At 41.8% G+C, this 21,618-nt stretch overlaps 2 protein-coding genes and 1 long non-coding RNA gene across 5 annotated transcripts in view; 2 read left to right on the top strand and 1 right to left on the bottom strand.

Annotated features, from left to right (window-relative positions):
- The window catches only part of LOC109486765 (WD repeat-containing protein 11-like), a 29,414-nt gene that overhangs the window by 1,020 nt on the left and 6,776 nt on the right, over positions 1-21,618 (top strand). Inside the window, exons 3-17 of one of the 2 annotated variants that reach the window (XM_019790656.1) lie at positions 528-569; positions 888-1,041; positions 2,588-2,761; positions 3,210-3,417; positions 3,814-4,003; positions 4,534-4,675; positions 4,985-5,569; positions 6,762-6,846; positions 7,217-7,323; positions 7,896-7,971; positions 8,158-8,266; positions 8,760-8,883; positions 9,300-9,424; positions 10,086-10,192; positions 10,636-10,750. In XM_019790656.1, the coding sequence (XP_019646215.1) occupies positions 528-569; positions 888-1,041; positions 2,588-2,761; positions 3,210-3,417; positions 3,814-4,003; positions 4,534-4,675; positions 4,985-5,569; positions 6,762-6,846; positions 7,217-7,323; positions 7,896-7,971; positions 8,158-8,266; positions 8,760-8,883; positions 9,300-9,424; positions 10,086-10,192; positions 10,636-10,750 (2,343 nt within the window). Of the gene's footprint in view, positions 1-527; positions 570-887; positions 1,042-2,587; positions 2,762-3,209; positions 3,418-3,813; positions 4,004-4,533; positions 4,676-4,984; positions 5,570-6,761; positions 6,847-7,216; positions 7,324-7,895; positions 7,972-8,157; positions 8,267-8,759; positions 8,884-9,299; positions 9,425-10,085; positions 10,193-10,635; positions 10,775-21,618 lie in introns of both variants that reach the window. The other variant, XM_019790655.1, reaches the window with a different exon arrangement.
- LOC109486773 lies at positions 14,816-21,354 on the bottom strand. Of its 2 annotated transcripts, none has more exons than XR_002141216.1 (5): positions 20,896-21,190; positions 19,558-19,804; positions 18,481-18,616; positions 15,627-15,755; positions 14,816-15,078 (listed from the first exon to the last, which is right to left on the bottom strand). It is a non-coding gene; the product is annotated as an uncharacterized LOC109486773 (long non-coding RNA). The 2 variants fall into 2 exon arrangements; XR_002141217.1 differs by having other exon boundaries at positions 14,990-15,075; positions 20,896-21,354.
- Positions 14,820-20,819, top strand: LOC109486767. Its single transcript, XM_019790658.1, has 10 exons — positions 14,820-15,134; positions 15,563-15,778; positions 15,918-16,154; positions 16,709-16,800; positions 17,085-17,290; positions 17,527-17,703; positions 18,108-18,305; positions 18,730-18,888; positions 19,071-19,275; positions 19,526-20,819. The coding sequence occupies exons 1-10, from the start codon at positions 14,854-14,856 to the stop codon at positions 19,840-19,842; spliced, it is 2,088 nt and encodes a 695-aa protein (XP_019646217.1). The 5' UTR covers positions 14,820-14,853; the 3' UTR covers positions 19,843-20,819.

Genomic DNA, 21,618 nt, shown 5'->3' with positions numbered 1-21,618 from the left:
CCAATTTGATACTGTCTTACCCCAAAAGATCTGCTTGGAGATTAATGTAGAACCTCTAGTTGAATCATGAGCTGTTGGTAGCCCAACATGCATTTTATTGGTTTATTTCCCTGTTTAAGTTTGAGTAAGCTGTTACATCACTTGTTTACGATGGAACCTACTGGTATTATACATATGTACAATACATATTGTGAACTGTCAAATTGCTACATATACTATATAGTTTCCCCAATGATCAATGATTTGCCCCCTAGTAATGTGAGAGGAGCCCAATCAAGTCCTGGACAGTGGAGTTTATAATGTATACATGTATGTGATAGTGTAAAGCCAAAGCAATAAAAAATTGTTGATACAGATACTAAAATGTACCAAAGTTAGTCAGTGTTTTCCTCATTGAATTAATGCATCATTCAATTAGGGATTTCTTTTCATACTAACTAACTGAATTTGTGCTACATGTAGTATGTGAACTAGTCAGGGACAAAATTATAAAATGAATAATACCGGTATTGTGATTTATTTTGCAGGTTATTCAGACCCTTGACCGACACAAGACCAATGTTGTGAAGGTAAGACTGAAGTATCATCTGTTTTTGACAAAATATCCCTGATTTAGGCTGACTTTTCTTACTCCTTGATACCCTGTTATAATTCTGTCATTCTATTCCTGTCTAGAGCAAAAAATGTAGCCTGGAATCCATCCCTATGAGCTATTTGCCGGTTCTAATAGTCACCGCCACCTGTACTACTAGAACCGGAAAATAGCACATAGGGATGAATACCTGTAAGGCTACAAAAAATGTATATATTAAGTAATTGATCTATTTTGTGGCCCTCAGAGGCTCTCCTTGTGATGTTGTTGTGAGTTGTATGTTACATGTTGACAGGTAAAGTGGGCCCGTGAGAACTACCACCATGACCTGAACCTGCCGTACACCCTGCGACTAGCCTCGGCTGACTCCCACGGCAGGATCGTGGTCTGGGACGTCAGCCAGGGGCTCATACGGGCAGACTTCTACGATGGGACTAAGCCTGTTCAAGGTCAGAAATCTGTCAACATGTAAAAACTGCCTTTAGACGTAACTAGTTTTGTGTCATCAAACCGCACAGTCCGCTGTTACTCAACATGTACCTCAATAATATTGAAGACTGTATTGATCCACTCACACCAGGAAGACCCCTACTCTTTCTAATAAGTGTTGTGGGATCTTTAATGTGTTGAAGATGTGGCTTTCCTCAAACATGGGCCCTCTGGCTTTATTTCTTATCCAAATGGACATCCATAACTGAAACTAGGTACAAATGTACTTATATTTTATATTTTCATCTGACTTGAGTGAGAAAATACATGTAGTGTCTTTCCTATATATTATAAGAGCCTGCCATGGGATTGGAACCCAGAACCCACCTTACCAGACTCAGGCTTGGTTTCAGCCAGCTGAACTACCACCTATTCCAGCATCACTGTATCAGTAGTCCCGAGTGCAAATGTGGGCATCCGAATGAGACACCAGAACACTATTTATTACACTGCAAATGTTATAATACTGAAAGGACCAAAATGTTGTTATCCATATCTTGCCTTCATCTTGAAAACATACTTCCTTCCGACCCACTCAACGTAAACGACGCCACATTATGTACTTTACTTCTTACAGGTAGCCCCTCCCTCCCATACCCTACCAACTGCCGTATCTTTGATATTGTGGTTAACTATATCCACCACTCTTGAAGATTTGACCAATCTCAATAATGTTATGCTAGGTATTGGTGCGCCAGCCACTTTCATTTTATGTTAATGCTATACTTTATGTCATCTTTATGTTTACATTTGTATTATGTTTTATGAGCAGCGGATTTACATAAGCACAACAAGTGCTTCCTATCCAATGCTCAAAAATCCATGTTAATAAAATAAACCTTTAGATTCTAAGTCAGCAACCCTAACTACAACCTGTTTGTCCTTTTGTGGTTAGGGTCGATATGTGGATATGCAATTCAATTACTTGTCTGATCAGTATGATTGAATCTGTCAGCTTGGCTATGTAATTCAATTTTTGTGTATGAGCTGCATGTCCCCAAGGACTTGTTAATCAAAGAGTAGATTAAGTCGTATTCTAAGTAGTTTTGAGGCAGCATGATGTCCATGTATAATGGAGTAAAGTTCATGTAATATTACTGGTATAAGGGAAAGGTCTGTGTGGTCAACAGCTGGAGAATTAATTTGATTCCAGCTAGCCTAAATGAACACATTAGCTACAAACACTTTTTGTTGTTATCTCAGTTTTACATTTTGGTCTGTGTGGATGGTCAGGATTTTTTAAATTTTATTTAAACCTCCTTAATGCTTGGACTGGTGGAATAACATACATTTATACCTGCCAGAATTTCTTGCAAGAAAATAATTTTGTTTAATTCAAAGGTCCTTATAATTTAATTTAATTTATTCTATGCATGTAGTGCTGTTAGGCCACATGAATTTGATCAGTAACTGGTGAATGGGGGGATTCAGGGAGACACAGATTGTACGCGAGGCACACTCTAAATACTTCCTGGAAGCCTGAAATGTCCTGATTTTTTGTTTCAGATTTGGAGTGGTTGTCCACCCAGGATGCCTGTCCCACCCTGCTGGCTGCTATCCACCCTCCCAGCTCAGTGGTGCTGTGGAACGCTGACACTGGAACTAAACTGTGGAAAAAGAACTTCAACGAGACTCTGCTTTCCTTCGCCTTCGACCCCTTCAACCCAGCCAACATGACCCGTAGGTTACAGTAATGTAAAAATTACCTTTGCTATGCTGTATCTGTTTACTTGTAAACCATCGCAGTAAGACATACTCTAAGAGCATGAGCAACAAAAGTCATGTACATGTATCTACCTACCAATTTTCATGACAATCCATCCAAAGCTTCTTGAGTTATTGTAACAACATACACACATACACACAAACACTATGGAAAACATAACCTTCTTGGCAAAGTTAAAAATTGGTCAAATCAACGCACTTACAAATAAAAATGAATATTGAACATTGTAGATATCTACAACATGACATTAACTGGTGTGTTACGGCGAAAGGCGGTTATACCGGCTATACAGATACAGATACAGAACATGTAGTTGTTTTATGTCAGGAATTTGCTGTGTAAACAAATAAAATGCTTTACTGTGAAACATACAAAATAACTTGAAGTCTGTTTTCCCTCCAGTGCTGGCCAATGACTGTATCCTGTTTGTGAGTGACTTCACAACGTCCAGACCCCCAGCAGGGACAGGGCGCCGGTTCTACATCTCCAACCCTGCCAGCCCCGTCAACGCTGGGGCAGCGGAGGGGGGTAGGTCAGCCGAGCGCAGGACGGGGGGGCGATCAGCGCTGAGGAGAAACTTTAAACTGCTGGTGGGGGATGTCAAGGACAGGTATTAAAGGCACAAGTTTTGTTATCATAAAGGTTCATCATGTAGTTACGTGTTTAAAGTTAAAACTTTTGTTCCAGCACAAGAGCTCATTTGCCATGTCTGACCTTTAGACCTACTGACATTCTGCCGGCCCTCCCCCCTGCCCATGTGCTGTCAACCTACTCTTTTAGGACAAATAGACACAAAAACCTACACCTCAGCCACCCAAAACAATACCTCCATACCCAGAATTAAATAATCCTGGTGTAATGTATTAGGGATGTACATTATAGAGAATGTTAAGATTAAGCAGGAAGAATAGCAGAATTTTCCTGTGGCACAAGTAAATGAAGAAACCATTGGACTGTTTTCTGTGTGCTGCGTGTCTTACAGTACTAACAAAGAGCTCCTTGACAGTGTGTTCTCCACATCGAAGGGCGGGGAGGACACAGTAACGCTGAACGAGTGTCTCCAGCTCATGTACCTACGGTCCTGCCGGAACCACCTTCTCCTGGTCTACTCCAAAGAACTGCTCATCCTGGACCTGGAGATCAAACAGACGGTCGGCATTGTGGCTATAGAGAGGAGTGGCTCACCCTTCCTACAGGTAAACATACCTGGTAGTCAGAACTGGTACGTCGATGAAGGTACCAGGTACATGTAATAAGGTATACCAAAAAACAGTTAATCAAGCAACTGGAGTTATATCCGAAATCATCTCCAGTTGCTTGAGTAACTTTTTTGTGTGTGTATAGTCACATTTGATTGTATCATATTATTCATGTATCATTCTTACACGTACCTATTATTGCACAAATAGCTTGTGTGGATCAGAGGTTAGTGACCCTGCCTCTGGACCAATAGGTTGTGGGTTTGAATCACAGCTGTTGTTGCTCACCGGACACCCATACTACTGAAAGGGGCTGTTGTCCTTCTTCTTTTCTTTTGGAATTAATTTTGGCATTCTACGACATTAGTATCGTTTTCCAATGACATCAGCATGGCCTTAGTTCGCTGTCTTTCATTGATGGGATTATGGGGGATATTGGTAACTTTGTGCAGTAAAGACTTGTATGGTAGAAGATATTAATTTAAAAAGAGTTTCTATTTAACAGGGTTTATATCTCTCATCTACAGGTGGTAGCCTGCAGACAGAGGGATGCCCTGCTGTGTCTCCATGAAAACGGCAGTGTGACAGTTCGAGTGCGGAGAAAAGTTGTCATGGGGCCGTTCTCAACACCAGTGGACCAGATTGGCAATGTGGCCTCCCAGCAGACAGGTGTGGAATTGCAGCTATGTGTAACATTCAATAGCCCAATTTTATTGATGTAGCTTATATGTATATCATGTTTTTTAAAAATGTATTTTAAAAATGTCATCATTGAAGCAAGATATTTCCTTGTTGTTGAGAATATATCCGACCTTTTACCAGTCAATTGGCCCATCAAAATTGTATAGAAATCATATTAAAACATTTGGAATATATTTTATGGGAAAGAAATGACACCTGTGTACTGAATAGAGGGCAGTGGAAAAAGCTGTCTACTGTACGGGTTACCTTGAGTACTGAAGCTGATTTTCTTCACAGTTGACTTGAGTCCCTTGAGTGAACAAGACGTCACATACGAGCTGCGCTGTCAGTCGGAGGCTCTCCGCATCACCAAGCACATCCGCATCACCGGCATGGCGGCCTGTCCCGTGAACGAGCGCTCCGTCGCCGTCTTTGTGAATGACGGCCGCATCATGTTCTGGAACCTCACCACGGTTCCCGCTCTTGTCCCAGCCAGAGACACACCTAACCACACACAGACACACCTGTCCCCTCTCCACTCCCCGGGATTCTCGCTAAGTGACAGTGGAAGTGATCCCTACAAGTACCCTTCCTCATCCAGTTCCAGTGAGGCCTCTACAGCCGCCGCCTCACCCGCCAAAACTGCCAAAACCTGCTCCGTGCCAAGAACGTGCAACGTCTCGCATGTGAAGATGGCGATATGCGACATGATTGGTCAGACGTACGGCCCGACAGAACCCAGTGTGGACAGACAAGGGTATGTCTTCAGATTCACCCTGCAGGGGCTGTTGAGTGGACTGCCGCTACCCCCTACAATCATCAAAATGTGCCCACCTCTTACGACGAAGAACTGGAATGTGTACAGACCACTGCTGGCAGTTGGTAAGAGCCACCACAAATATTATATTCTTCACATAGTCCATCTCACCCCCATGAAACTCCTTCCTCTTCGCCCCCGCCGTTCTGCTTGGCCCCCGCCCCGTTCTGCTTGGCCCCCGCAAAAAATCTGCTTCGCCCCCGTCGTTCCTCTACGCCCCCGGCGCAATTCTGCTTTGCCCCCGTCCTTCTGCTTAGCCCCCAATGGCGGCACAGCTCACAGTCGACAGGAAAATCGTCTGCAAAATAACAATAAAGGCTGTGCCGCCAAATTTAAAGTAGCCCATGCTCCGGCAAACATTCTGGACCACCTTTCTGCCAAGTGGCGTTGCACAAATCCTTCCCATTCAAAAGTTTACCCCTACCTCACGGCCCGTCAGTGGTTCTTACGTTTATAAGTACTGGCGGGAAATTTCACTCACGGCTGGACAGACGCTAGGCTGATCGCCATGGAAGGTGGGTACTAATTAAAGCCAACTTGGATGATGGCGGGATTTTGTATCAGCCAATTGAACAGTAACTAATCGTGTTCCTTTTGATACAAGTAGACAATAGTGAAAAAATGACAGCTATCAGTAATAGCATTAAGTTAAAAATTGTGCTGCAAATACTAAGTAGAATTTATAAGGCAATACCTTGCTGCGTGAGGTGACATGGATTTAGAATGCTGTGTAAAAACTAGACGAGACCACTGACGGGCCGTGAGGTAGGGGTAAACTTTTGAATGGGAAGGATTTGTGCAACACCACTTGGCAGAAAGGTGGTTCAGAATGTTTGCCGGAGCATGGGCTACTTTAAATTTGGCGGCACAGCCTTTATTGTTATTTTGCAGACGATTTTCGTGTCAACTGTGAGCTGTGCCGCCATTGGGGGCTAAGCAGAAGGACGGGGGCAAAGCAGAATTGCGCCGGGGGCGTAGAGGAACGACGGGGGCGAAGCAGATTTTTTGCGGGGGCGAAGCAGAACGGGGCGGGGGCGAAGCAGAACGGTGGGGCGAAGAGGAAGGAGTTTCATGGGGGTGCATCTTGTCTATGACTTTAAAATAAAAAATTATTTTGTGGCTTTGTGTCTAACACTAATGGCTCTACATGTGCTGCTAGTATCTTTTCCCACAAGCTACATATTATATAGATACCCATCCTTTGACCTGCATTGTACAAGATACAGATGTTAAATGTGTATTCCCATCCTCCCACAGGTTCTTCCAATGGTCTTGTTCAGGTGTACAACCTGTCCAGTGGGCTGCTCTGGAGAGAGTTTAACATCCACACCTGTCAAGTCAGGTGAGAGACAAGGCCTACAGTTCTAGTTTTCATCTTTAGAAACACAGCAGTATACAGACAAATTCAGTATACAGCAATAAGGATGTTCACCACTAAGACTGTGCATGCCGAGTGTCAAAGGTGTCAAAGCTCCCCATGCCCAAATACAAGCAAGCATCTGACCATGCTGCATACATAACATTGTCCAGACATCTTTTATTAATATCTTTGGTGCCTTGATTATCAACCTGAGTAATGGGAATAGGAGGTAAATGTTACAGGTATTGTTTATGAGGCATATAGTACTAGATAAACTTGAAGATTGAACCCTGTCTGTCATCAGTAAAACTTAGTCATATATATTGAGCCTTTTCTTTCACTACCTCTACAGGGGGCTAGAGTGGACCAGTCTGACCAGTTTCCTGTCCTTTGCCTACCCGTCGCCTGGTCAGTCTGGCCTGGTCAAGAATGAGCTGCTGCTGGTCAACCTGCAAACAGGCAAGGGACATGTGTGACTCAAAGACTAGTCTTATATTCAATCATTGCAGCAAAATGGTAGTCACAGTGGTCCATACTTGTAGTGTGTGTTACCCCCGGTAGTCCAGAAGTAATAGCAACCCTGGTTGGGAGTTCAAATCCCAGCTGTTGTTGTTCAACGGGACTTGCACACTTCAGGAAAGTATCACAGTCCTTAGGACAGGCAGGATGTTAAGCTGTGGTCCACTGTTCATTGTACATTGTCAAATGGAGCAAGAAATGTCCCTAGTACAATGAACCTGTAAATGCTTTACATAGCTTCTCTATCTTCCCTGTCATGAGCAGTGGAAGATTAGCTCTGGAGTGATCTTAACTGGTTTGAGATCAATTTCCATCTGTCTTTCTTCACTTTCATATTGAATTCCTGAGACATGGCACATGAGATATGTTGAGAGTAGGTACAATCAGGCTGAATAGTGGAATAGAAATTTAAAGTCTTGTTGTGTTTCACACATCGTAGAATCTAGAATTATTTTGACAGTTGATGTACAGTTGAACTTTCCAATTTTAAACTTGTCTTTGTATACTGATAGGTTCAAGTGAACTGTTTCGGGGAGACAAGGGGAACGATGAGTCACCCATAGAGATAGTACGGATCTCACACCTCAAGTGAGTATGTGGTGTATGTAGACAGTTCATTCTTTTGAGTTGCCATAAGCAACCTGTCTAGTATCTTTGAATCTGTATCACTAGTCTGAGAATACATTGTACCACAGCATAGGTTTCGTAATACTCATATCTTTGCATTGTAAATTTTATCTCTAACTGAAGGTGCTCTTCTTTGTCTTGTTCCAGACAATACGCCATCATTGTTTTCAAGGACAAGCCCATGGAACTCTGGGATATCAGAAGCCAGACCCTTCTGAGAGAAATGCCTAAAAACTTCCCAACAATCTCTGCACTGGTCAGTTATGCTTTCAGTCCAAAATGTTTTCAGGGTCAAGTCATGAATATCATTCAACCTCCTCCTTTTTTATTGTAACATTTGTCTCCTGATGTATTGCATTGGTCTTGACCCTTCCCTTGAAATTTGACAAATGTTCCTGACCTGATTTCTAAAATTGCAGTTGTGTATATGTTTGAAAATGGCATCAAATAGCTGAGTAGTTAGCTAGGACACAAGGCTAATGGACACAAAATCATGGGTTCAATTCTTGCCTAAACGTTGTTTCAGTGTAAAGGCATGGGTATTTGATTTCGGTTGCGGGGAGCTAAAAAGATAGGAATGTGCTCTGCCTTTCAACACAATGCCCATGGTTCAAAGGATTAACTGTCCCTACAGTCTCTTTCTATTGCTATTGCTATACTTTACCTACTATGTGTACAAATGCTGTTTGCCAGTCTTTTGACCCTCAATTATTACCAAGTACAAGATAAACATACATTTGTATCCACAGGAGTGGTCACCTTCCAACAATCTGAAAAGCTTGAAGAAGAAGCTATCCCAGGATCCAGTTGCAGCTGGCTCCCCGACAGTCGAGTTGTTGCCCACTATTGGAACTGAGACCAAAGCACAAACAGGTATAATAGTCACAGTTTTACCTACCATGGTTAAGTAATTCAAGGGTAATTCATGTTCTTCAGACAAGCAAAAGATTGTTCAGATTTCTAGACCATTACTAATGATTATTTTTAGTTATTATTGGTAAAAGTAGCAAAAGAATTTCATAGTTTAACTTCATGGATGAGTAAGATAGTATTTTAGTCTTTTCAAACTGGATAAAAGTTTAATAAGCAAACGTTTTGGGTGTTGTTCTGATGACACTCTTCATCAGTGAATGTTTTTACTGTTACTGTTACTACCCCGGATGATTAATCTTCACAAATGCTTCATGGATGAGTGTTTTTTTTTTAAATATGAATGTTGTTACAATGTATTGAATTTGTCTATTTATTTAGCATAACCTTTGTTTGGTTGGCTGGTTGCTCTCTTACAGATAGCAAAAAGTTGGCCAACCTGACGGTGCGGGAGCATTTCGTGTTCACAGACTCAGACGGGCAGCTGTACCACTTCATGGTGGAGGGGAACATCGTCAAGGATGGCTCCAAGATCCCCCCTGACGTGAGCTGATCAAACAAACAACTTTGTGTAGCAAACTTGTTGGGTCGTGTGGTGTTATGGCAGAACATTCGGCTCAGAACCAAGAGGTCCCGGGTTTGAATCCTGTCATGTCACCAACCTTGTGCCCTTGGGAAAGGCTCTTTACATGACTTTCCTCACTTCACTCAGGTGAAAATGAGTATGCCAGAATGATCATTATCATGATCGTGGGCATTAACAGAAAAAACAAAACCAAACTTCTGTGTGATGCAGTCTGTCTATAGGGGTAGATTATTGTGTTATTGTCTGGGCATTCACATCGTCTTGGATAAAGGAATGGAAAGAAGGATTCTGGGATGCTGTGCTACCATCTCCCTGCTATAAGCTGGCCTATCCTGTATGTGTTAGCCTGGGTACCATCCTGGTTGGTTGAAATTTGCTCCAATAGTCACTACCCACAGTGTATTAGATTGTTTTATTGCAAATTCATGCCCGAGAGCTAATTGCAGGAACAGAAGAAACGTTTGGTATAAGAAAAGACAATTAATACACAGAGAACTACAGATAATTCCTAAGAAACTACTGGTAAAAAACTTCTGGGTTTGAGTGGACGTTAACTAACCAGGATAGTACCCAGGTTAGTCCTGTGTACCTAACGTGATTGGTGGACGTGTCTTTACAGGGAACCATGGGAGCCATCACCTGTATAGCCTGGAAGGGTGATACCATGGTCCTGGGGGATGTGGATGGGAATATCAACATATGGGACCTGAAGGCTAAGATATCCAGGTACACAATACATCAGTTGTATCTCCAGTTCATCAGTGAAACTGTCATAGCTCTAGTCTTCCTGCAGGTATAACAACTGTAAATATTTTTTATGTTTACCGAAGGAAAACATATTGTTTTTGCTACGTTTCCTCTTCTTCCATTCCAAACACTGACCTCTGACCTGGCCAATGACCTGATTTGTTGAGGTTTCTCACCATGGAACTGGTGTTGGGTGACATAATGTTGCAATTTTATACTAAGTAGGTGGGATTTATACTCCTGTCTGACCATAAATATGAATGTATTTGAGTTAAAGAATTAACAGAGCAGACCATATGCGAAGGTAAACATTATGCATTTGCTTTGCAAATGTTACCTTTCTAGCGAAATTTTAACTGATGTCTGAATACCTGGAAAAGACTTACAGTATGTTACTGTGTGTGTCATATGATGTACTTCAGAGCTGTACCCACACATCGTGGCTGGATCAAGAAGCTGAAGTTCGCTCCTGGTCGCGGCAACCAGAAAATCCTAGTTCTGTACAACGACGGGGCAGAGGTGTGGGATGCCAAGGAGGTGAGCTGGAACAAACAGATCTGTGTGAGTCATGAGCAGGAGAGGAGTATCCGCTGCTTGTTGTTTGTGTACACAGCAAAAATGTCCCAAGGATTGTATCAGTCAGTCATGACTGTAGCAGTGGACTTCACTGAAAAACAAAACAACTGAATATCTGCTGCCACAGTCATGAGCTGATCCTGTGACAATCCTACACGGCCCCGCCATTCTACGCGCACTTCCGCATTAGGTCTGCGCAAGCGCACTAGGCACTCGCGCGGTGTCTCATGGGAAACAACATGGCAACCTACCTTGGCAACATAATATTTACCGCCGGTAACTAGGAAGTAACGGCCGTGTTTCTGAGCAATTAAACTGTCAATCACGGCTAAATATGACGTAATTTCCTGCCCTAAGCCCCGCCCACCACACACACACACAAATAAATCTTCCCGCCGGGGATTTCCCGCGCTGACAATTCATACATACCCGCCGATGCCGTGACTGGGGGGTCTCGTCCGCTTCTGTTTACTTCCGGGTTTTCGGCGATTTTCAGGTCATAATTTACCCTTTCCTCCAAATCTTTACCCATATTCGATGTTTGCTTCCTAAACTAGATCTGTTTACCTTACTTATCCAGTAGTTGTTCTTTCTTGACCTTTTTTTTCTAGACCATCAGGCCTTGTATAGCTAACATATGTTTACCTAGTAATTTCCACTTGTTATACACAAACGACACGCTAGGGGGGACTGTAAAAAGATTGGTTTATTGATTTCGTTCATTATTCACCAAAATACATTGCAGGCTAATTCTACATAAGTTGCCCAAGTGATTTCTGGTAAGTGTTTTAAATTGCAATTGTGTATATTTACATAGATTTTTAAGGTAATTAGATATGTAGTGGTAGGGAGGGGGGTATAATGACAGCTCTACACTGTGAAAATATTGCTAAGTTGTGCCGTTTCTGCGGGGAATTTGTCCTTACCAAAAAAGAGAAAGTTCAAAATCTTCAACCAAATAGTTGTTTTAAGTTTGCAGACAAGATTCAAAAGGTTTGGGGGGTTGACGTGGGAAAAGATAGAAAAGAACAACACCCCCCCTACTTCTGTAATAGTTGCAGGGCTAGGCTGTACAAGCCACCAAAACACTCTCCTCAGTGTACCTAAGACGCGCTTTCTTTCCCCCAGCAAAGATCTCATTTTAATATTATAATGACATTGAAATGAGCAAGGTGCGAGTAGAAGATCGTAAATATGCAATAGGTATGGTGATAATTGCTGTAGCTTCACCACCCACTGCCCCTCCTGCTATTTTACATTTGTATGTGCTAACTTCACACCCTCTTTGTATTTTCAGTGTTCCATGTTTAATAGAAGACTTCATAGCTTGAAACATGCTTGAGAAGAAAGTAAAAATGAAAAACATTTTCTTAAATACAGCATGTATCCACCAGATCTAACTCAAGTCTATATAACAGGGTCTTACAAATTGGCGATGGAGCCCCGACTTCAACTGTGCGAGGTTATAAGCTCCTTGATTTCAGCCATCTTCAGACAATCTTTGTTCTCCATTTTAGTACCAATACATAGTGTATTCCGAATTCCAGGAGATTATATTACCGACTAATCAAGGAGGTAAATTTGTACTAGCGTTAAACGCATTGTGTGAACCATAGAGGTAGAATTATAACCTACTCGTGTGAACGAAGACCCATAGCACGCTGTATAGGTCCAAAGATATAGCAAGGAGGTTATAATCTCATAGTCCTCGGTTACATGTATTTAGCCAGCGTGCGTTGCTCAATGTCCAACTGACAAGGGCGGACAAGGCCTGTGCATTATATTTAGCCTCTACCAGGCTTCGGAAGGTAGCAGGAAAGAGTAAGAAATCGGTTGATAACATGCACCCGGGCGTGGCAAAATGTACTTTCTAGCAGACCAATCTCTATTTGGCCAGTTTCTAACATTTTCAGCCACCTCCTAAAGACTGGTATTTAAAAGGCTACTGTGAGAGACTACGATGGCCATAGTTTAAAAACAGGATTCAAAATGACCATTTTATGTGCTAAATGTTCTTTAGTGGCCCCTATTATTAAAGAAAAACTAGTACCACCACTATGTAGCAAATCAAAGCTACCATTATGTAACATTTCACGTCATCAAGATTAAAAGTTAAAGCACGTACATGCGCTCAAAATAAACATTCTGAAAACGGAGGGATGACAAGAAACTACATGAACTGTATAATGGTATAAGCAAGGAAGTTTAGGGCAGGACATGGTCGTAGGTGCATGTTTGGAGCCAGACAAGTCAATACACATCAAACGATTTTTCATCTCACTGGGCCAGGGTTAAAAGTCTGTTAGAAATTTTCTTCAGATGAATCATAACACATCTAGCTATCTTCTGCCCAACAGGCAGAGCTGTTGTTCAGGTTCATAGCTGCTATGTATAAAACTACATTTCAAACCCAGAAATTTCATTCGAGGAGTAAGAAACAAATGTTTAAAAACAAAAACTTTTGTGGTAAAGTCTGAATTTGAATGGATACATGCTGCCGTCTGCCCGCTATGCATAATTAAAGATAATTGCCTGTAATGGCCTTGAGTGGAGGTGCGAAAACAATCAATTTCATTCACAGTCATGAGGCTTGATAAAGATTGACAGGTCAAGGAAGGAAATCGACCAGAATTTAGAGTTTTAAACTTTAAAGCCCGAGACCAAACTCTTCCCATTGGGTTACAAAGTTGAAATCGGGTGCAAACAATGAGTAAGAAGTTGGTTTCTATGAATCGGTTTTCAGAAAAACTACTTTATCCCCGTATATCTAGGTATTGGTAGATAAAGTCATACCTACCCCCTAGATTTCTACCAAAATGGACTATATTTCAAAATATTTTCAAATCTAAGCTATATTCTTCTTTTCTGGAAACCGATTCCTATAAAGTGCATATCTCTCCACATTCTCTGAAAGTTTTGTATTACAATTCTGAGCAGAAGGGTTTGGTCTAGGCTGATTTTATATAGTCACAATGATCTAATATTATTATTATTTATGGAACAATTATGCAGATTTCGAAGGAAGAAGTAGTTATTTAGAATCAGTGGTATTTCATCTAAGTTACTTCAAAAATTGAAGTTGATTGGTCACGCCAAACTTGAGATACATGCGATTTCACGGGTAGCTCTGTATCACCCCCATTTTAGTCTAAAGCGCGTCTTAGGTACACGGAGTCACCCAAAAAGGGTTTCTTGGTACAAACACACTTATGGAGATGAGTGCCGCCACTGTGAAAAGGTTGGGAAAATGTCTAGGGGGGGAAGGCGTAAAAGGGGGAAGTCATCTGGGAGGCCGAAGGCCCCCAAGGAAAACAGCCCCAAGGAAGACAGCCCCAAGGAAAACAAAGAAAGTCCCCAGGCAAAACAGTCAAAACAGCAGCCAACAAGTTCAGCACCCCGTCCTGTACAAGTCCTTATGGTAATACCTCCACCTCCTCCCCCTTCTGTTTTGATTTTACCACCAGTCACGGTACAATCAAACTGTAGTTTTGGGAAAGTCACGGTTACGCTCGATGAGGAAGGCCCTCTGTCCCCGGATGAGGACATGGCCTTCACAGCAATGCTGAGAAGAAAGCTGGAGGGCAGCAGTGACAAAACATTTGTTGCCAAAACTGGAGGAAAGGTGAGTAAGTTTTTCTTAAAAGGCTTGGGATGGTAAAGTATTATAAATATAAATTTTAGCACTACAGGACACTGTCTTTCAAAACTTGGGAAACAGCATTTTAGATCCTACCCTCCTACCTTTCTTGTACCCAGGTACTCAACACTTCATTGAAAATTTCTGCTGATGCATTTGCCATTCAGTGGGTAATTGATGTGTCAATCATATCACAAGTCATGGTAACAAGTTATGTTCAGAAGGGCACAAAAACACTTGTAGTTTTGGGAAGTCATTGTTGGTACATTGGTGTTAAGGGAGGCATGTCAGTTATTGTACCTACCCCTTTCTACTATTTTCTGTATGCCATACATTGTACCAGTTACAATTGTTATGCAATAAAATTGATTGTGACATCCCTTTTTTAGCAACACATGCTTATCTAAAAATCTCCAATCTCTAGCCAATGAGATTCATGCATACACCGCAACTTGAGAAGACAAGCACCGATGCAGCCCCCTCCACTGTGGCCAAGAGGGCACGTATGTTGGAGTCTATGAGAGAGCAGGTGAGCGGTGGGAATGGTGAACACCAGCTGATGGCTGAGATGAAAAGGTACCCCAAGGATCAGCTCTTCCAGATGCTGGACAAGGCAGGCCTGGCACAGATCCGCATTCCAACAGGGCACCTGCTGGGGTTGAAGACAGACATTCAAGTGAACCATGGCCAGTTGAGAAAACTGAAAAGGTACATCTATATTTTCTTTCCCCAAGACATTTGATTTCCTCGTAGTCAGATTTAAACCAAACAAATATGGATAGGGTGGAAGAAAAAGAACAAGCCATTTACATATAGAAAAACAAAGTGGGTGATTCTGAGAACCAAGACACTACTTGGCATGACCTTAGAAATCCTTATTCTAAAAACACATTTGTGGGGAGTATTTTATTTTTTGGAGGATTTTATTTTTTGAAAACAAAGTTTAACTTAAAGCTAAACCAAGTATCTTCAACCTTAAATTCCTCACACACAGAAAGACTTTTATCATAAGATGAGTTATGAGAGCAAGTCACATTTTCTCCAATTGCTATGAATAAGACAATGTAAGTCAGCTGCATAGAATGAATGTTGTGAGACTTGGCAATTAAATACATTCTCTGTTCACTTTGTTACAGATGGCTTGATCAGTACGGGGTTGCCACTGAGTCGGAGAGGCGCATGAGACAGACTACTGCTAACCTGCTGTCTGCATACGAAGTGACTGCTGAACTGCTCCCCTTCTCTGTGAAAACAGATGATGACGAGGTCATCATAGCACTGCGGCCTTGCGCCTACATCTTCTCCCTGCCCAGTGCTGTCTTCGACTATCTGGAAAGGAGCAAGAGGGCAAAGTAAGGAATATTTTATAGAACAAATAGTTGAACTTTGACAGGACTCAGAAGTGCAATATTGAAGAGAAATTTGTTTCTACCTTTGCTTATATATTGGCCCTAAAGCTGATTTTTGTGACATTAATACTGTCCCTTGCAGGACTCTGGAGTGGCCGGGCCCCACAATGACGGATGAAATCTGGTTGAAGATAGGGGGGGACCATGGGGGTGGTAGTTTTAAGATGGCATACCAACTCCTCCACAAAACCCACCCCAACACAGTTGCGAACACCACAGTCTTCGCCATCTTTGAGGCGAAGGATTCGAGAGACAATTTGAAGACTGCCCTTGGACGCTACAGAGCTGAAGTGGAGGCTCTCCAGAAAGAGAAGTGGCAGTAAGTTGACATTCATGCATCATTGCACATACTGTTAGAAACTGCCCTAATATTGACCCAATGATACAATGAAAAGACTAATCTGCTAGCTGCATGCTAGCCAAGCACATGTGCAAAGTCTGGAATTAAAAACCTATTGTCTATTGAGAAAATAAGAGCTTGAATTTGTAATCAAAAAGCGATGTTACTAAGGATAGCTATCTATAATCATTACATTACCAATAAATGATGCTATTATCTATGAAACAGTTTCTGAGCAATGTGCTTACTGACAAAAGATAGGATACACACCCGTGTGCAACAGCACAAACAGTAAACTCACATGCTAGTCATCGTTTAGTTAACTCTAAGTAAAATGTTTCAGTTGAATCAACAGACTGTCCTTACCGCAGACCTTAGATCCTTCCACTATCATTGCATCAGTGGACAGCTCTTTTAATTGCTATTTTCCATAGGTCTGTGCCCTATTAAGATTAATTTTTTTAAAATCAAAATTAAGATAAACTTATGTACTGTACTTGCACTCAGTGATATTTTCCAACCGCTTTTTGCAGAGGTGAGGGTGGACATGCGTACAACCTGCGTGTCTTTATCGCAGGGGATTACGCATTTCTGAGTACCATCTACGGTCTGTCTGGTGCATCTGGTGAGAACATTTTTTCACAGCTAAATAAATGTAACCTTGAAGGACGTATAACTAAAATAAGCATATTAAGGTTTAAATTTTATGAAGATAAAATGTAGGAAGTTCACAGTGAAAGGGCAAAGCTTTTTGCATGGCCAGCCACAGTAAATACCATGTAATGATTTTTTGTAGCAATTAAAAATACTAACTTAAAATGCAGAGTTTCTATTGCTAACTGACCTAGAAAGAAAAATACAATTTAATGGAAAACACTAATGGACTTTGTCTTGTTGATTCTGACACAGGCTCCCACCCGTGTCTCTGGTGTCAGATTAGGAAGTCTGAAATAGACGACCAGGACAGTCAGAGGTTGAGACTGCCCCCACGCACGCTAGAGAACATGGCCCAGGACTACTGGGAGTTCCTCCATGAGGGAAGGGGGAATATCAAGCACGCCCAGAACTATCACAACATCATAAGTCCACCCATGTTCAGGGTTTCGATAGAACAGGTGAAAATCATTTTAAAAAGATGAATTTGATCAGTTCAAAAAATGTTAAATACCTGTGACTTTGCTTGAGTATACATTTGAAGAGGACAATGGCTAAACACCTATAACTGCTTTCTGGGGTTGACATGAAGCTATGTACCTAAACTGCTAAAGTGATTATGATTGTATCATTTATGATCAAAAGAACTAAAAGAAAAATGTTCTTGCCCTTCCCTTTGAACCCCTTTTCTGTACAGGTCATTGTGCCAGGGCTACACATAAGCCTAGGTATATTTCACCGCCTGTACACTGAGCTGGAGGCCACATTGCAGGGGCTGGACAGAAAGGTCGAGAAGTACCTACACATGATCATCCGGGACGGTGAGACGGACAGGGAGGAGATTCTGGACGACCCACACCTTGCTCGCTTTCAGGTAGTGATGCATACCTAAACCCAATTTTAGGTTCAGGTCCGGATTCAAGTCCAGAGGTTTAGGTTCAGTTCCGGACTTGTAAGTCCGGAACTAAACCCATGGCATATACAAAGTTGCATGTTGGCAACCTTGCAATGTTGTCTGGGTGAAACTTTGGCCACATAACATAGAGGCTGACACTTGACAGTGCCCGATGGCAATGTTTTCTGCATTTTGCAGCGCAGATTTTACAATCTACAGAAGGTTTTAGGTGGTTTGGACAGAAAAGGGGTATGTGAAATCGTCTTTTATGGTAATAAGTCCGGACTCGGTTCTTGACTTTTGGGTTTTTTTGGACTTGAACCTAAACATTCTTACAAGTCCGGATCCAAGTCCAGTGAACTGGTATGCATCACTACTTTCAGGCCTACGTCGCCGCCATTGACAAGGCCCAGGTGTACGAGGAGCAGGCCAAGGAGCTGCAGGAGGAAATTGAAGAGCAAGAAACCCAGTTGGCCTGGCTGGCGTACGACAACCAGGGTGTGAACAAGAACATGCATGAGGTGGTCTTCAAGGAGGCCACTTCCATGGTCACTGCTCTTATTAACCGAAGAGACAATCTGGTAAGTCAAGCATAACCAGGGTGCCTTACCAAATTTGAATTTACCAATGTGCTTTTTGAAAAATTAAAATTTGTACATTAAACACACTTGTCCAATGATCTACATGTACATGAACAAGATAATAAACTGACAGTGACACAGATGATAAATAAAAATGTCAAAGTGGCATACTTACACTATGCAAGAACTATAGCTCAGGCTGTGGTGACTTCCCTCTGCTTGTTCCATTGTAGTTTCTTTCCTTGAGCAAGTCCTCTCTGCTTCTCCTCCCATCCGGAAACTGCTTCTCACCCCGTTTTACTGCTGACTACCTAGACCGTACATAAAAAAGCATCCATTGTTAAAATTAGCCTTGTACATCTACTGACTGGTTGCTAAAATTTTGATCTGTCACCTACTGAGAATTTATGATTTGTTTTTACAGGAAAGAAAAGCAGGAGCGATCCTGACAGAAGCATCTCTGAAGCCTGGCAAAGGACCATTCTGCAGCAAACTGGACCCTGTCCTTCAGGAGTTTCACGTCCAGCGCCAAGCTTATCACGGGAAGTCCTTCATCGGAAATCACGTGGACAAGATGCTTCAAGTAAAAATGCATTTCTAAAGAAAATTCACATTCAAATGCATACTGTGCCTTTGATGCAAACGTTTTTTTGTTGTAAATGTTTAAGAGAAAGTTCACAATGACATTTAAAATTTAATTTATATTTACATTTTTAATAGTGCCCCTGACCCCAATGTGTGTCTTGTTTACATGTATGTTCCCAGGATAAGCCAATAGAGGCATTGACTGGGGTTGTCGAGAAAACAGTGACAGAAATCCTGGATGAGCACCCAACTTTCCCGCTGGCACTGTTGTCCGCGGCAATGAAGGCTTCCAAGAAGTACGAGAAGCTGTTCAAGCTCTTTGGGTCTTGCCATCGCTTATATTCTACCAGTAGTACGATGGGAGAGAAGGAAGCTGACGAGCTAAGTAAGTGAACAGTTTTATCATCTCTGAATACCAACCTTGTTTGGCACAACTAGTACTACATGTAACTGGTAAATTACACCAACCCTTTTCTCTAGCTGGGCCATGTGTCACTATCACATTGTAATTTACCATCTTTCCTTGTATATAGACAAATAAAAGCTAAAATAAGTCCTATATTCCCCTCGCTCAGAAAAAAACAAACTACTTTTATACATGTAACAGACTTGTCCTCTTTACCTACTTCTGATAGAGAGCAACATCACTGCCTTCATGGACACATACCGTGAAGAGTCCCGGACAGTGAGCATCAAGATGCACATCCTCGAACACCACGTGGTACCTTGCATCCGGAGATGGGGATTTGGCTTGGGGTTTCTGGCTGAGCAAGGCATTGAGAAACTCCACTCCCACTTCAATAGCTTGGGTAGGTCAACTAGGTCCATCCCAGATCCAGTTGCACGCCTAAAATCCACCTTAAACAATCACCTCCTGACAGTCAGCCCTGACCATGTGGGCCGGGTGCCCAAGCCTGTGTCACAAAAGAAAGAAAAAACAAAGGGTCAGTGATGTAATGATACTTGCTAACAGCTTGCATAAGCTGCACTGAATGTTGTTATGAGGAAAATTCCTCTTATATAGTAGCATTTGTTACTACTTTTCAGCAAGTGCTTTCTAAGTACTTTCTATTAACTTTCCCAATAAAGCACATGTACTGTTTACATTGATTAACCCGTTAAATTTGGTGCCTTTCTTATTATTCGCTTTTGCACCATCAGTCTAGCTAAGAAATACAACAGAGCTTATAGAGCTGCAAAGGAATTGCAATAAAGTAATTGCATTTAGATACATTTGTACACATATACACTGTACCAACAATACCAGTAATAACTTCCACTTACTCAGAGTAAGCTTTCTAAAGCCCTACATAGTTTAAATATTGAATCACTGAAGTGGCAATGTATATGCTAACCACGTCACATGTATACTTTACTGTTCTCCATTGTTAATGAAATACAATGTAAGAATTCAAAGACAAATAAAATTTTGTCAAATTCATAACTTGATGCAGTTTGTTGTAAAGTTATAGCTGTTATGCAGAGCTGTTGTTATACTGAAATGAACTGTTATGCAGTCACAAAAGGGTACATGTAGCATGTATACAATTTGTTCATGAGAATGGATTGTGTAAATTTATGTCACAGTTATATCAGCTCAGTGAAACTTACATTAGAAGGACATTCAGAATAGGACCATGACTGTGTTTTGAGTGTAATTTAGTTAAAATCTGTTCCATACATTTGTGTGTAACTGTGCACACCTATATAAGTTGTAAATCATTTTGTCTACTGACTTCTTACATTCTGTACAAAGATGAAGTTGCTATAGAACAGTATTCTATACAGTTAGAATGGGAACGCTCAATCGACCAAGGAGGTTCAAAAAAGGAAAAGTACTATTCAGGATAGTCAAAATGTAAACAAACGAGGCCTAACGTTCCCACATGTATTTAATTCACCACAAATCTACAAAAATCCTGTGTTATTGCGTAAAAATATGTTCAACGTCACGTGGGGTAATACAAGAACTCGTTAATACGGCTAAAACATACCTAATACGTACCTCTTTTTCTGCGATTTCCAGCGGGGTGGAAAAATAGGTTCAGGAAACAAACCCTCCATCAAAACACGTGTAATCAGTTGAATTTCACATTTCCTGGCGTCTTTTTCGCCAGCGAATTGGATAAACGCTGCTTAACTCGGCCTGAACTTGACCTTGACGTACCGCAGTCTTGTTAGTACCTGTGTACGCTGGCGGCGCTTCGTCTCATGCACGTATCGCCCAATTTTTACCGGACAAACCCAGGAGCCGACACACACAAAGCTGACAAATATGGCTGCCTTCACTCCCAAAATCAAGCCGTCATGTGACCGCATTAGCCAGCTATGGTTGGTCAAAAGTGAGGTATAGCGAACAATGGAAGAGCAACCTGCAGTTCTATTTTAGCCGCATGGTGGCGCATAGCGAAGTTTAAAAATTTGAATTTTCGCGCATGCGTATTCTAAAGCGCTGAATGGGCGGGGCCGTGCCTATAAGGAACAAGGCTGTCTGTACATACGGTGTGAGGTGGTTGATAATTTGGTGACCAAGGTACTCGAGGCTGATATGTTGTACAGTTGTGGTGATTTGAATGATTGAGTGATGTTTAACTTTAGCCCTTTAGCCTGCGAAGTTAGGCATTTGGCACCAAATTTGTATTGGTTATGGGATCAGGCAGCAAGGAGAAGGTTAATTGTGGTGTTTGGTGTGATGTGATGTGGTGTGGGGGGAATTAAAATTGTAGTC

Source organism: Branchiostoma belcheri, unplaced genomic scaffold, assembly GCF_001625305.1.
Source record: "Branchiostoma belcheri isolate BF01 breed outbred unplaced genomic scaffold, Haploidv18h27 scaffold83, whole genome shotgun sequence".
NCBI lineage: Eukaryota > Metazoa > Chordata > Leptocardii > Amphioxiformes > Branchiostomatidae > Branchiostoma > Branchiostoma belcheri.
Note: the sequence above shows the minus strand (reverse complement) of the source record. Positions and strands in the feature narration are given on the sequence as shown.